General features: G+C 50.4%; 1 protein-coding gene across 6 annotated transcripts in view; it reads left to right on the top strand.

Moving 5' to 3' along the window:
* The window catches only part of LOC144729790 (uncharacterized), a 283,970-nt gene extending 270,888 nt beyond the window's left edge, over nt 1–13,082 (top strand). For 5 of the 6 annotated variants that reach the window (XM_078610337.1, XM_078610329.1, XM_078610312.1 and 2 more), the window contains 7 exons: nt 709–788; nt 1,321–1,449; nt 3,845–3,883; nt 4,389–4,475; nt 5,494–5,694; nt 8,073–8,188; nt 8,689–13,082. In XM_078610337.1, the coding sequence (XP_078466463.1) occupies nt 709–788; nt 1,321–1,449; nt 3,845–3,883; nt 4,389–4,475; nt 5,494–5,694; nt 8,073–8,188; nt 8,689–8,914 (878 nt within the window). In that variant the 3' untranslated portion in view covers nt 8,915–13,082. The remainder of the gene's footprint in view (nt 1–708; nt 789–1,320; nt 1,450–3,844; nt 3,884–4,388; nt 4,476–5,493; nt 5,695–8,072; nt 8,189–8,688) is intronic. The other variant, XM_078610304.1, reaches the window with a different exon arrangement.
* The last annotated feature ends 1,857 nt before the right edge of the window (nt 13,083–14,939 follow it).

Here is a 14,939-nt window from a genome sequence, read left to right as displayed (position 1 = left end):
GCAAGCGTGAATCTGCTGACGAGACCCATAAATTCAAAGCTGCTCCAAAGTTCGCTGACTTAAACATATGCTGCTGCATAATATTGGTCTGGAAAGCCAATAGGCAGATGGACTGAAACATATTCAGGTATCCCTCGATTTACAAAAGGGATGCCTTCAAAACACACACGTAAAATTACATTGTGTAAACCAGAACGGCTTTTCAATTTAGTAAAAAATATTTGGGATGTTTTTTGCACAGTCATTCCGACTCTACTCCTAACATTTTCGCGAAAAAAGAATAATAATAAAGAACATGAATATTGAAACGATTGAATAATAATTAATTTAAAACACCAACAAAATTAAAATTTTCAAGGAACTCCTTCATGCAGATGTGCTGCGTGTAGGAATCTCTGTAAAGGTGATGTGGAGGCGTCGCTGTTGCACTTCAGGGGCACCGTGACGCTGTCGCGGATGGCTGAGGCAGCCTCCCGGGTGCCTCTTGTTTGACGATCTCGTGGTGCGTGGCCGCAGTGAAATTTCGTTCAAGCGGAAATTCGATTTCGTTAATCAAAAAAAAAATTGTCCAGAATGCTGCTTATATATACACACACACACAGAAGAGATGCGCAGTTGCCTGGGCTCGTTGGCGACCTATGCGAGAGAGTGACCCTGCTGCCCACGCTGCTTCCCCCCCCCCCCCCCCCCGTGCGCTCTCTCTCCCAGGAGGCTCCGGTCCCAGCTACGTCCTCCAGGGAGCGGTGGGGCCCCCCGGGCCACCAGGACCCGCCGGCTCCTCCAGCGGGGTGCGTGACGCACGCACGAACTCACGCCGACTGTCGCAGTTGCAGATAACGCGGCCTCTAGGCTGGGTGACACGGTGGAGTGGGATGGGGTGGGGGCTTCTACTCTGAGCCAAAACTGCTTGGGTTGACTCCTAGGATCCAACTTGAGATTAAGCCGCACTCTGATGTGTCGGGGCGCCATGGCGGCGAGATGTTTTCTGCCTCATGGGTTTGATTCTGACCCTGACACCTATATATTTGGAGTTTGCATTTTCTATCTCCCTGCGGTTGTGTGGATTTTTCTCTGGGTTCTCCGGTTTTTCCCCTCCACATTTAGATACATGGCGCTAGAGCCACTGCTTATCGCTACGGCCACCGCGTTCCCCTACGGCCACCGTGTGCCCCTACGGCCACCGCGTTCCCCTATGGCCATCACGTTCCCCTACGGCCACCGAGTTGCCCTATGGCCACAGCATGCTGCTATAACCACGGCGTTCCGCTTTAGCCACCGCGTGCCGCAATAGCTACCGCGTGCCACTGGGCCGTGCTGCAGGTGACGATAACGAACTCCGTGGAGGCCATGCTGCAGACGTCGCGAGCCACGCCGGAGGGCGCGCTGGTGTACGTGCGCGAGACGGGAGACGTCTACATCCGGGTGCCCGGGGCGTGGAGGAAGTTACAAGTGAGGCCACACGCACACACTTGTGATTATGATTCCACACAATCAGGAGAACAACTTTAACCAAACTAAGGCAAACAAGCAAGCCAACCATGGACTGCCGTTTGGGTGGTTGGGGCACGCTGGCGTGCGAATCTACGCGTCGCATGCTGTATTTCCACGGCCATTGGAAAGCAGGCCCTGGCCCTCCTGGGTAGTTCCAAGCAGGCCCAACGCGACTCAGAGAGGCCCAGCACCGCCAGAGCCGTAAGAATCCTTGGCCTCGGCCCCCACCGTCCCTCTGACCCGCGACCCTCCCCGTCTGCGATGTGTGAGTGGAAAAGCAATATTTAAAGTAATTCTCTAACAACGTTTATCAAGGCCATGGCTTCGTCTAGAGCAGGGGTCGGCAGCCTGCGGCTCAGGAGCCGCAACGCGGCTCTTTAAGGACCGCTTCGTGACTCGTTACTTATTAAGGTCTACCACAGTCTCGTATTCCCATGCATTGTGGATCTTGAGATATTGATACTCTTAGGTTTTTTCGGTAAAGTCACGTAGGTAAAAAAAATAAAAAATAAAAATGAAAATAACTCAATTAAATCACGACGTTTCGGAGGCAACACAAGTCTCCGTCTTCAGGTGGGACCGTTACAGCTAAGTTTACTGTATCAAGTGAAGAGAAATCCAAGAGACAAGATCTTAAATACTGGTTAAGGGGAGGAGAGGAGCTTATCTAAATGTGGCAGTCAGGACTGGGAGGGTGGGGGGGCGGGGCTAGAAGGGGGAGGTGGGCGGGGCTAGAAGGGAAGGTACAAGTGAAGAACCTCCACAGGGGTTACGGCCGATGTTGGCTGCCAAAACCAAAATAGCAGCACTGTTAAACGCTTGGGATGTCAACAATTCGGTAAAATAGACTAGTACCTGTCAAATAAGATGGTACAAATATGCGTAGTTAAATATTTTTTACATGGTTAATAACATCTTTCCAATGATTGCTCAATTTGTACCCATCATCACGGTTGAAGTTATGTCTGTGTTTGTATATCTGGATGGCTTCGTGGACAAACCTTTGATGGTAGCCAGAAGGTTTGCAGAGCACCTTGGTCTCGGAAAAGGCAATATCATGAGAGCCCACAGCGTTGTAACAATGATCGGCAACGGCGGGAGACTCAGTTTTGCCGTGTTTCAGATCTGAATCTACGCGTCACACGCTGTATGAATTGAGATATTGAGTTTTTTTTACCGATTTCAAACAAAAAATGTCCCTTGTTATTTTGGTTGCGAACACCCTGGTTTAGACGGTTAAAAATGAACAACCAACGCTGCCGTAAGCTTCTGCCGTTGTTTTAAACGAGAGACAACCAGAAGGTTTGAACGAGCGGGCGGCCGACAACCGCGGATCACGCATCTCACTTCCACGTTGAACCCCGCGACATCCCAACGAGCTCCTGCCACTGAATTCACGTCGTGTTTGTCACAACAACAACAAGTGCTGTCCGCACCGTTGCCGGGGTGGGTTGCAGGCCCTGGCTGCAGCTCACGGTGGTTGGGGCCATAGCGGAGGGACGATTTTGCGACGCGATTTTCTTTTTTTTTGCTCCGATTTTTATTTGTTTTCATCCCCGTACATGTCATTTGTTTTCCTCTTTGTCATGTTGGTGGCCCAGGTCACTCTGGCGAGATGTTAACTACCTCGCCTGGTATACAGGAGGTTTGTGGGTTCAATCTCAACCCTCACGTCTGTATACAGTGTTTGGAGTTTGCGTGTCTCTCTCCCCGTGGTAACGTGGATATTTCTCTGGGGTGCTCACGTTTTTTCCTCCAAATTTTGAAACTTGTATTTAGAGTATTTGGCTGCTATACATTTCCACTTTATTGCGCTATCATTTGTGGCCAAGTCGCATTTGAATTAAAGCTTGAGTTCTCACCCTGGTTACGCAAAACGAGCTGGCTGCAGGGTGATATAAGAACGGCATTGTGATCAACTTGTGCCATTGAATGCATCTATAAACTGTTGTAGTTTTGATTAAAAATAAGAAAATGTTTTTACTCTTTCTGGCAATAAAACTAGCGTTAAGATGTTCAAACACCAAATAGAAACCCTTTCCAAAAAGAAAGTCTGCATTATCCACACGTACTTGTAGCAAAACATGAAAACAAACACGCTCTGATAATATTTGCATCGTCTTTGAAACTGATTGGTCTACACCAGAGACAGCCTCTTTATGGCCTTGACTCTCCAGTGTTAGACCAGAGAACGCCAAAAGGCGAACAGCGCAAAGACAATGCCGGTATCAGAACACTTAGAGCTCGGGTCGAGTGGTTAGGCCAATCAATGTTGTAGTTTTGTGATCGTAGTGGCGTGATGTGTGTCGTGTAATCTTCGTCTTTGTCATCGTCGTTGTTGTTGTTGTTGCAGCTTGGAGACACCATTGCCATCCCTGGCAGCAACACCCACGTGAGTCACCCGTTGCTCCCCAGACCATCGCGATTCCCTTCCCCTGCTCGTGGCACGTTGCCACTAGCAGTGGGCCGCGTGCAGTCTGTGGGTCTCTGCGTGAGTCTGTAGGTCTCTTTGTGAGTCTGTGGGTCTCTGTGTGAGTCTGTGGGTCTCTGCGCAAGTCCGTGGCTCTCTGTATTAATCTCTGGGTCTCTGCGCGAGTCTGTGGGTCTCTGCGTGAGTCTGTGGGTCTCTGTGTGAGTCTGTGGGTCTCTGCGCGAGTCTGTGGGTCTCCGTGTGAACTCGTGTCCACTGTGGGGTTCACACCCGCTGTGCTCTGAAGCCAGCGGCTGGATCCACAACCTGGACATTGATTTATAGTTGTTACTCAACTCGTATCGATACGAAAGAAGATGAAGAACGCAGCATGAGTTTGAGCTGCACATTGCAGCTGCACTTTGATTTGACTTGCTTAGGGGTCACATCACCGCCGCCGTGACCGAGTGTTTGTTTTCCACCCAAGGCTCGTCTGCCCCAGAGCGAGGTGGTGCAACTGAACCCCCAGCCAGCGTGGCCTCCCCGGGCACCCAGATACCACAATGGACACAAGGTACGCAGCGACGGCGGACTGCTCACACTCGAAGCTGTCTCCACTCAGGGAGGGGAGCCCCGTGTACATGGGAGGAAGAACAGCCCGAGAGATAAACGCAGAGACACACGGAGAGGGGCACATGGAGAGGGATACATAAGCATGCAGAGACGGAGAGACGCAGAGAGCTAGACCAGTTACTATGAACTAAAAAACTATTCACTTTCTTTTTATTTTATCAGGTAAGGCCCACTGAGCTATATAGCTCCTTTTCAGAAGCAACCTGGCCACAAATGATAGGCCAACGAAGTGGTTATCAACATGTGTACATTTATAGCAGATAAATACTCTCAACGCATTTTTCAAAATGTGGAGGGTCAAACCGGAGGACCCCGATAAAAATCCACGTGACCCACGGGGAGAGAGACATGCAAACTCCAAATATACAGGCGTCAGGATGGGGATCGAACCCATGACCCTCATGTGTACCAGGTGAGGTCGTTAACATCTCGCCACCCTTACACAGAGAGAGGAACATGGACAGATACGGAGACAGAGAGGGGAGGTCACAGAGACGCGCAGAGGCACATGGAGAGACACAGAAGGACACAGAGCAACAGACAGAGATAAGTAGAAGAGAGGCAGAGAGATATTTATAGACAGACGGACATGCCATCCAGAGTGGGGGGCGAGCTTGCGGGGGGAGAGGGACAAAACGGATGAATTTACCAAGGTGGGCCTCACACAAAAGAGAGTCCCACGTTAGGCCAGTTTGTGGCATTCTGCCCTGAGTCTTCATGAACCTCTGGGCTGCCCTGGAGGCAGGCACAATCAGGGACAGCCACTCAACACCCATTCACCACACTGCACGTCACAAACACTCCCCTTGCCGCATCTTCCCCTCGCACTGCTCCACTCTGGCATTCACTTCCCTCGCGCCTGTACTCGACGACTGTGCTCAACTCCTTGTTCAAGTCGTTCTCACGGCTCGCTTCGCGTGCCCCCCTCTCCACCCTCCCGTGTGCCATTGCCGTGCCAGCAGCTCCACCTGGTGGCGCTCAACAGGCCAATGACGGGTGACATGCACGGCATCCGCGGCGCAGACATCCTGTGCTTCCAGCAGGCGCACGCGGCCGGCCTGCAGGGCACCTACCGGGCCTTCCTCACCTCCCACGACCAGGACCTGGCGGCGGTCGTGCGCAGGGCCGACCGCAACAGCGTGCCCATCGTGAACCTCATGGTCAGGCTTCCTCAGGGCCCCCCCTCTCTCTCTCTCTCTTCCCTGCTCCACTGCCTTCACCCTGAGCTCTCATTACTCTGATAGCGCTTGTCTTTGTGCTGTACGCCTTTTGGTGTCATCTGGTCTAACACCGTTTGAGACGAGGCTCGAAAGAAAGCTGTCTCTGGTGTGGACCAATCAGTTTCAAAGACAATGCATATATTATCAGAGTATGTTTTTTTTTGCATCCTGACCACAAACAATGTGGTTAATGCAGACATGATTCCTTGTAAAAGGTTTCAGTTTGGTGTTTTAACATCTTAACACCTGTTTTGTTACCAGAAAAAAAGTGGAAAACCTATTCTCATTTTTTGGTACTGGCAAAGGAGGTCCCATGATGGTGGTGAGATGTTAACTCCCTCGCCTCGTATGCAGGATGGCTGTGGGTTCGATCCTGACCCAGTGGTCGCGTGGATTTTCGTCTGGGTCCTCCGGTTTTTCCCCTCCACATTTCGAATTATGTGCTTATTCGGCTGCTATAAATTTCCAAATGATGAAGCTACTCGTTGAGCTGTCATTTGTGTCCAGGTCTCTTCTAAAAAAAAGAGCTACATAGCTCAGTGAGCCTTACCTCGTAGAATAAAAAATAGTTTATAATAGTAAAAACTTGTGCTGTGCCCCTTGCTCCATTGCCATCAGCTCTGCATCTCAGCGAATGTGCGTTAGTACTTTAAGTGTATGATGGAGAACCTCCGTGGGCCAGGTTGCTTTTACGTTTTGCAAAACAGATTTAACGAACGAACAGGGTGATACAAAGTGCCGTTCAGTGTTGACGTCCACAGTGCACGTTGAAAGCCAGTGAAACACGTGACACTTTGGTCAATGTTTTTTCTTGCACAAATGGAAAATTAAAAACTCTCCAGTGTGTGACTGTGGCCATCCAGAAGAGGCCCTACAACGTATAACGACGCAATGCCCGGTCCACAAATACGAAGGAGATATCAGAGCGGCGATGATGATACACTACTCCGCTTGCTCCTGCCACGGTTGTCTGGCTTCACCACCTGAATGTGAAATTTAAGTCGTTGTTCTGCATCTACATCAGCAGCCGTACGAAAGAAAGAGAATGCCATTGGTTGCTATGGGGGGAGATCTTCAATTCCAGAATGGAATTTGCAGGGATCGAATCGTTGTGACCATGCCTGTAGCTACCTTTTGATATTGTGGGTATTACTCACGATTCGTGATTAGCTTAGTTGGGGTTTGATCGTGTAGTTTAACTTTAGCGCTCCACTGCCCGACAGAGTCAATCAAATCAAGTCACGGCATGGGCAAATATCCCGGATGAATTGGTTTTTCAGTGAACTGGAGGAAAAAACAAGCAAAATATGTTTGACAATTGTACTCGGCGCTCGGTGGAGATTACATCCGGCATCATCGTATACATGAAGTCAACCCTTGTTAATTCGACACGTATGCGGCTCTGGCCTTGCCGAATTATTCAATATTCCGAATTATGTACAATGATGCTCCCCAGTGCCTCCTGCCCCAATTAAAAAAAAATTGTTTTCGAAATTCTTTGCACACCATACGCATTGACACACTCGCATCCATTCCATCCAAAACTTTGTATTTGTCTCGCGGACTAAGGGATTTATACTACAGTTCCGTTCTATTACGTCTTGATGTAGGTGTAGACAACATGTCTGCGGGGGTTGGCTTGCACAGAGTGCGCAAACAAGGTAAAGTCCAAAGCGACGACGGGTCCGCACCGACGCTGACCACGTGCGCCGCCACCAGACCGAGTCGTTGTTTTGGTCGTGGCGTGCGGCGTCACTCCACGTGCATGCCGAAAGTGGACCATTCGGTACGGCAATTCGGCTCATGGTGAACTACTAATATACTGTGTATATGCCGAAAGCGCAGCTGTGTCCAATTATCCCCCATTATCCCCAATTACGAATGATCAAATACAGAAATAACGACGTTTTACTGTAATGTTGCATTCCTTTCATCTGCACGTGTTTATATATATGTATTGGGTTTATTTGCCTTGAGTGGTCGTGTAACATTTCCCAATGCAAGTTGCATTACCCGGCAGTGAAACATCGGCACTGACAGTGTGTAGTGTAGCGGTTAGCGCGCTGCGCTACGAACCCAGCGAACCCGTGGTCGCTCCCTGCTCACGACCAACACCACTGACGATTGTCTGAACCGGTCCTGGGCCTCCCCTAGGTCGACTCGGCCTAAAATGAGTACCTGGTGCGGTGTTTAAACATCGCCACTCGGGAGACAAAGGCGGCCAGGCCGTGCCGGCCTTCGTAGGTGCTCGCTAACGGCGCTTGCCTCAACAGTTTGTTAAAGGCGATACGGGATTTTCTTTGTTTTTTGCCATGCAGGGACAGAAGCTGTTCCAGAGCTGGGAGAGCCTGTTCGACGGCTCCAATGGCAACTTCGACACCAGCATTCCCATCTACTCCTTCGATGGGACAAACGTGCTGAGCGACCCTCGATGGTGGGTGCTGTCTGTGCGTGCATGTGAGACGTGGTGAGCTGCGGGTTCTGCGTGTGCGCCCCTCGTAGTGCAACGCGTGGGCGATGCGCGGTTGGTTGAAGAGCTCTCGCTCGGAGTCACCTGCAGTATGTACGTCGAACTTATTTCGCGTCGAACGTAGCCAACCATGCTAGTCGAAGGTTCGGGGGAAGAACAGCAAACTAAAGACAAAAAGCAGCTCTAAAGAAATGAGTTTTCAATCTACATTTGAAACTGCATATCTCTAGTGGCCTCCAAATATCGGAAGAGCACTGCAGACGGCCGCAGAAGCGCATCTGAAAGTGCGCGATGCAGTGACCATTTTTGTTCGATGGTTAGCCAGACGCCGCTACGAGGATGACCGGAGTTTGCGTGATGCTTCATACTGCTTGACGAGATCGGCAAGGTAACGTAGTAACAATAAATAATACAAAACTTCCCTCGATTGTGCTGACCGCGGGTCCCCCGTCTCCCTGCCACAGGCCACAGAAGATGCTGTGGCACGGATCGGACAGCAGCGGCAAGCGGCTCATGACGAGCCACTGCTCATCGTGGCGTGTGGGCGACACGTCGGGCAGCCCCGTGGGCCAGGCCTCGCCGCTGCAGCAGGGCCGCCTGCTGGAGCAGCAGGCGTACAACTGCAACAGCCCCTTCGTGGTGCTGTGCATCGAGAACAGCTCCGTGCAGCACGCGCGCCGGCGCCGCTAGCCACGGGGGAACCGGGCCCGGCATTGCGCCCGTGGCGCTTTCTCACCTCCAGCCATACCCCCACCTTCCCCGAGTGCCCCCAGGGCCCCCCCCTCCCCCCCGGTTTCCGTGCTCCGGCGCGAGGAACGGCCGAGTCTAAACGCGCGTGGCCGTTCTGACGCTGTGCGTGTGAAACCTGCTGCATCGTATCGGAGTGATTGCCTTCTGCTTAAGTGAGGAGTTTTATATTTAAAAGGAGTAACCTGGTCCCAGCCAAGGCAGCGTCAGCGTGGCATGTGGATGGGTTGCAGTTACTGTGCCTTTAGTTCTCAGTAGATGAGAGTAATTCTCTCCCGACTCTCGCCCCAGCGATTCGGAAGCGTCGGAAAGGTTCCAGCTGGGTGCAACATCTCGTCCACGAACGGCCCCTTGGGATTATAGTAAGCGCCGTTCCACGTTCACAACTTTCACCGGCGAAACGTAGCGTCCGTTTGGGTCGCGGTGGCCTCCCAAGTGCTTTTTTGTATCTCACGGGTGCTTTCTTTTTACAAGCGGTGAACATCATCGACTCTCGCTCCAGGGTCCTTTTTTTATTGTTGTAGCAATGCAGCAACGCATGTTAATCAAAACAACAGATGCCTGTCAAACTGTTTTTTTTTCCCGCGTGCCGGAACGACGCACGCAAACGCTCGCCTTGACGCTTCGCCACATTTAGTTTGAAGCGTATTTCACCCGTCACGATTGGCATGTCCAACGGACGCTTCAGTTACAACCACGCGATGGCTCCCAACCGAGCTGCGCTTGGGATCGAAACACAAAGCAGCAGGGGGTTGCAAGGGAGCAGTAGGCAAGGAGGATGGGGGGGGAGATGATGATGACGACGACGACGTGCCCTGGGGCAAACGACGTACATTCGAGTGACGGGTGGAGGAGTGAAGACCGGCTGACCGACCGCCCCCCCCCCCCCCCCCGAGCGTTGCGTAACAGAGTCCGTCAAGGTTGTTATAACGGTGGCCGTCAGGGGATGCCACGCGAATTCTGAGCCCACCGATGGGTCGGTTCGGAACGACGTTGTTCGGAACGACGTTGGGCGACCGTTTTGAGGGGCGGGGCTGGAAGTCGTCCCCCCTTACCACCTCACTGAGTCTCGCCCATCGTTCACAATGGGGGCTACTACTGTAACGATACCCTTCATCGGCAATGTTAACCCGTTTTCAATTAAAACAACAACAAACCTTTAATGTGTGCACTAAGTAACTATGCAGTTTGTATCCACGATGTCGCTGTTTGCTAGTAGTAGTAGTCGTAGTGAAAGCGGGCAGATTCTGCTGTGCCATTTCACTCATTTGTAATAATAACCGACGTTTAAACCACGGCTCTTTTGCGGGCAAATTCTTCTCAATAGTAAACACGGGAGATGAAGCACAACGACTAGAACGGCAATGGCTCTCTCCCTCGACGAACTCTCGGCTCAAGAGGCCACGGCAACTGGCCCTCAATGAGGCGTCCTAAGCAAAGCCTCTGAAGTCTAAACGGACTCTTGCCTCGTACAATAATAATGATGATGATGAATCAGCCTTGGGGGTGACGCCGCACGTGGCCTCCAAGCGCACAAAAGTGGGCGCACAATGGCCCATCGTGTGGTTGAAACGCTTTGACCGCGTCAATGAGAGAGAGAGCGAGAGAGCGCTGGTAACTCGGCAAGCAGAGCCTGCTGCGTGGTGCTTGGTGTCACGTAGTTCGACAACGTTTTACCGTGCTCCTGTTGACAGAATGACCCCCCCTCCATCTCTCTCTCTAGAGCTCTACGATATATACAAACAATGTTCTTTGTTAATCCTGTAATGGCCATGTTTGCTTCGAGCTATTGGAAGCTGCTGCTTTTTTTTTATTGACAAAGCATGCAATGTCTTGACTCTGGAGCTTGTTACAATATCTGTGCGACGGTGCCGAGTGGCCGTGTCGAGACACGTAGCGGTGCCTCGCCGCTCCCTCGCTCGCCCTTCGCAGTGTTACCGTCCAAGCCCCCCTAGCGCTCAGACAGGTGGTGGCATCAGCCACATCGGCAGCAGCGGTCGTAGCGTGCGCGCATGCAGATGGGGGGTGGTGGTGGTGTCGTCCTTGGCAGCAGCAGCAATAGCAGCGAACGCACAACTTCCCAGCATGGCACGAGCGCGCGTGTGCCACACACGGGAGGAGGATCAGGAGGGGGGCCCATCACCGCCAATGGGTGTCGACGCACTCTCTCGTGTCTTGTTTTCACCATCGCGTGAGCCACTAGAAATGGGCCCTCTCCCCTGCTAAGGGGGCGGAGGCGGCATCGAGTTTTGGGCGCAGCGCGTAGCCTTGCTTTGAACTTAGTAGGTCAGTGTTGTTCGTGTCAATGCATTGTGGAAACGTTCTGCAGAGTGCGGACGTTTGGTCAACACAGCCCTGGCTTTGCGAAAGCTTACTTTTGTTTTGTGCATTGGAGCATTTTCTGATGAAGTATTTAAAGGAAATGCGCACACATTGTCAGAATGATTTGTAATGAATGAAATGTCAAAGCTTCCTGTATGCCAAAGATGCCATAGCCTTGCATGGCCATAGCCGTTAGCGTCTCAGCTGCTGCAGTGAATCTCCTACAAACCGGGTAGTGATTGACCAGAGATGGCGTTTTTAAGTAAAATTCAATAAAATGTTGGTCATTTCTCATTTATATAAACATGCATATATCACGAACAGTTTTGAATACTTTTATAAAGCTAATTAATGATTCATGTTTTTAGAGAGAATAATTTTAACCACTATTTCTAAAATCAAAGGGTAGAGTATGTGTTATGCGGGCTCTTTCCATGGATATGTCGACATCACATCTGGTTGTCGGTAACATAGATAATTTCTCCACGTAGGGGGGGGAGCTAATGTCGAGGCAGACCAACTGTCACTGCTGATAGAAGGGCAGCCCACATCGGTGCTGTACACGGGAATATAGATTTCCGATATCATGACGCATTTTGATCGTTAGAAACGACCATGCTTTTATGGAAAAAAAACCTGGCCACAATTATTTAATCTGAGAATGAAGTAATTTTTACACTTTTCATTCTAGTTCATATTTCATGCAATTATTATAATTTTATTCACAATAATTTTCTCCCTTTAAATATTCGTGTAAACGTCAGTATTCACATTCAGCAGGGGATTGATCATGGCTGGTGGCGATAATGATGATGTTGATAAACTCTGGTAGTAGCTTGGGCTGTGGGAGATCTGTCAGTGTCTCTCCCATGGAGCAACACTGGCCCAATACTGGCGCAATACTGGCCCAACACTGGGCCCAACACTGGAAACCAGAGACTAACCTGGGCTTCCCACCTCAGTGCACGTGGCGTTTACATGTTGCCTAAAAGCGTGATCTGTCACTCAGGACAAACGCCACTTTTGGTCAAACCCACTTTTAAACGTCCGGTTATCTCGCGTACGTTTTTGTAGCTTTTCATTTAATATAATCACTGTCTCATAAAATGGTCAGTTTAGTGTCGGATTGATCAACCTGAAAAGGCATTTATCAGCAGTGACTTGATCTCACGAAAGTGACAACCGACTTCATGGAAAAGCCTGTGGGTGCGAGTTAATTGGGTCACATGGACCTCTTAGGATTAATCAACGTAATTCGCGAGCGTGTAGGTCGTAGTGAAATTGGTAAGGCAATATTACATTGACATCTAACTTATTGACATGGCGGTTCTGAATTAATGCATGGAAATTGGTCAAATGTACTTTTTATATTGAGCATAAAAATTAATTCCAAGCAATGCCTCAACGTAGGTGGATGCATAATGCAGAAGGCTCACATACAGACGTGCATTTTAAAGGTTTTCTGAGGCTTACAGCTGAGGGTTTTATTTATTCAGATGTATCGCTTGAAAAATTAATTGCCCATTAAGTGTTATATTTTTGTATTTTGCTGCTTATTTCAACTAGGCTCTTTTCGGTTGTTTTTTTCCCCCTGTGTAAGTGAATGGTGCTACTATTGCTTGCTTCGCAACATTAGGAATTGGAACGCAGCCACAATGAAAGCGCTGCCATTGCGCAGCAGTCGTGCTGCCTCATCCAGGTCAGATGTCACGTCAATTTTTTGTTATTGTTGAAAGCCTTCGCTCATGTACCTGTTCCTGTAACGTCGCACAGTAAACCATAAACACCACTTTCTCGTGTCCGCTTGTTGAACGTTAGACATGAAGTGTTGTCACTTGGAACGTACCCTCCAACTTGCCTGTAAACCTTCAACTTACAAGTGGACCACCTCGTAGCGCAGTGGGACCACACTCGTAGCGCAGTGGGACCACACTCGTGTTGCCCGCTGCTCCTCCCCTCGGTGTAGTAAGTCAATATTGTACTGGTAGGAACCTCCTGGTTACACCAGCCCACAGGGGATTATTGTGTCCGTCGTGCAGGGAGGGGCTGGGTGGGGAGGGAGGGGCTGGGTGGGGAGGGTGGGGCTGGGTGGGGAGGGTGGGGCTAGGTGGGGAGGGTGGGGAGGGAGGGGCTGGGTGGGGAGGGTGGGAGGGATGGGGCTGGGTGGGGAGGGGCTGGTCACCCCGTGGTGCCCTTATAAAACTCAACGTTTAACCTACTCACTCCGGCTTGTGCCTGCCCTCACAGTCGGGCATATTTGCGGAATACACCACGCCGCCGTTGACCCTGGCCATTGACCGAGCAACCCAACGTTCCTACCAGCTCCCTCCGCAGGAGGAATGTGTTATACACTCGTTTAGCCACGAAAGCCTCACGACCGAGTCTCAAATGTTTTTTTTCAGGAGGGTCCGAACAAGTTTTCACAGTAGGCGGCGATGTAGCTCGCTCCCCTTCCCACAACCTCCACTCACCACGAAGTGGCGGTGACGGCACCGCGGCGCTTGTGCCAGGCTTTGTGCACCTTGAGGCCAGGTGAAGTGTCGAAGGCTCGCTGCTCGCAGGTCACGGGACAGACCCAGGTTCCATGGGTTGGCTGACTGGGATCCCTGGAAGATGCTAAAGTGAACGATGTGTTATACGCTTTGGTTCTTTCGGTAAAGTCACGTCGGTAGAAAAATAAAAAAAACAGGAAAGGTGAGCGACTGATTAGGTGAGCCTTCTTGTCTCGCAGTCTGTTAAAAGATCAAACAGTAGTGTGGAAACCCTCCCCATAGAGGCGGTTCAATCTTGATGTGAAGCTTTCGTGACTGCAGGAATCCATCCTCTAATCGAGTCGCTCACCTTTCCTGTTCAGCAGTCCGCCTGCTGTATCTTTTCACCTGATGACGATTGCTTGTGTTGCGATCGAAACGTCGTGATCTATTAGTTTTCTACCTACGTGACTTTACCGAAAGAACCAAAGAGTATGGATTCCTGCAGTCACGAAAGCTTCAAATCAAGATTAGACTGTTTTATTTTACCAGTTAAGGCCCACTGAGCTGTCTGGTTCTTTTTCAGAAGCGACCTGGCCACAAATGATAGCTCAACGAAGTGGCTTATCACGTGGAAATGTATTGCAGCCAAATACTCTAAGTGCATGTTTCTAAACGTGGAGCGAAAAACCGGATGACCCGGTGAAAAATCCACGCGACCACAGGCAGAACATGTAAACTCCAAAAAAATGGAGGCGAGGTAGGTAACATCTCGCCACCGTGGCACCACCAGCGTCCACGACTGTGCCAACTTGCTGCGTTTTAGCCGCCCGGCACTCCGATCGTTGAGCGTCGCTCCTCTGCCCTCCGCTGTTGTTGGAGGGCGACTGTATCCTCCACCACTAACCCCACTTCGTGCTATTTCAGATATCAACAAGCCACCGCTTGCAGTGTCGGTGTGGTTACCAATGATTATTAATGACATCTCTTTTTAAGTAAATAAAACAGAATTTTTTTCCATATATCCCACAGAGGTAAAGTGTGGAGATGTCTTCTTTCAAATACCACGTCAGCCAGCGATTGCTGCATTTAAACACTTACCGAGACTTTCCAAACTTGAGTCAGGACAACGAAACACAAGCGTAACCATCGCGAACATAGCCATGCATTGTTTA

This window comes from Lampetra planeri, chromosome 2 (assembly GCF_965212315.1).
Source record: "Lampetra planeri chromosome 2, kcLamPlan1.2.h2, whole genome shotgun sequence".
NCBI classification, from domain to species: domain Eukaryota; kingdom Metazoa; phylum Chordata; class Hyperoartia; order Petromyzontiformes; family Petromyzontidae; genus Lampetra; species Lampetra planeri.
This window is presented reverse-complemented; position numbering and strand designations above follow the sequence as displayed.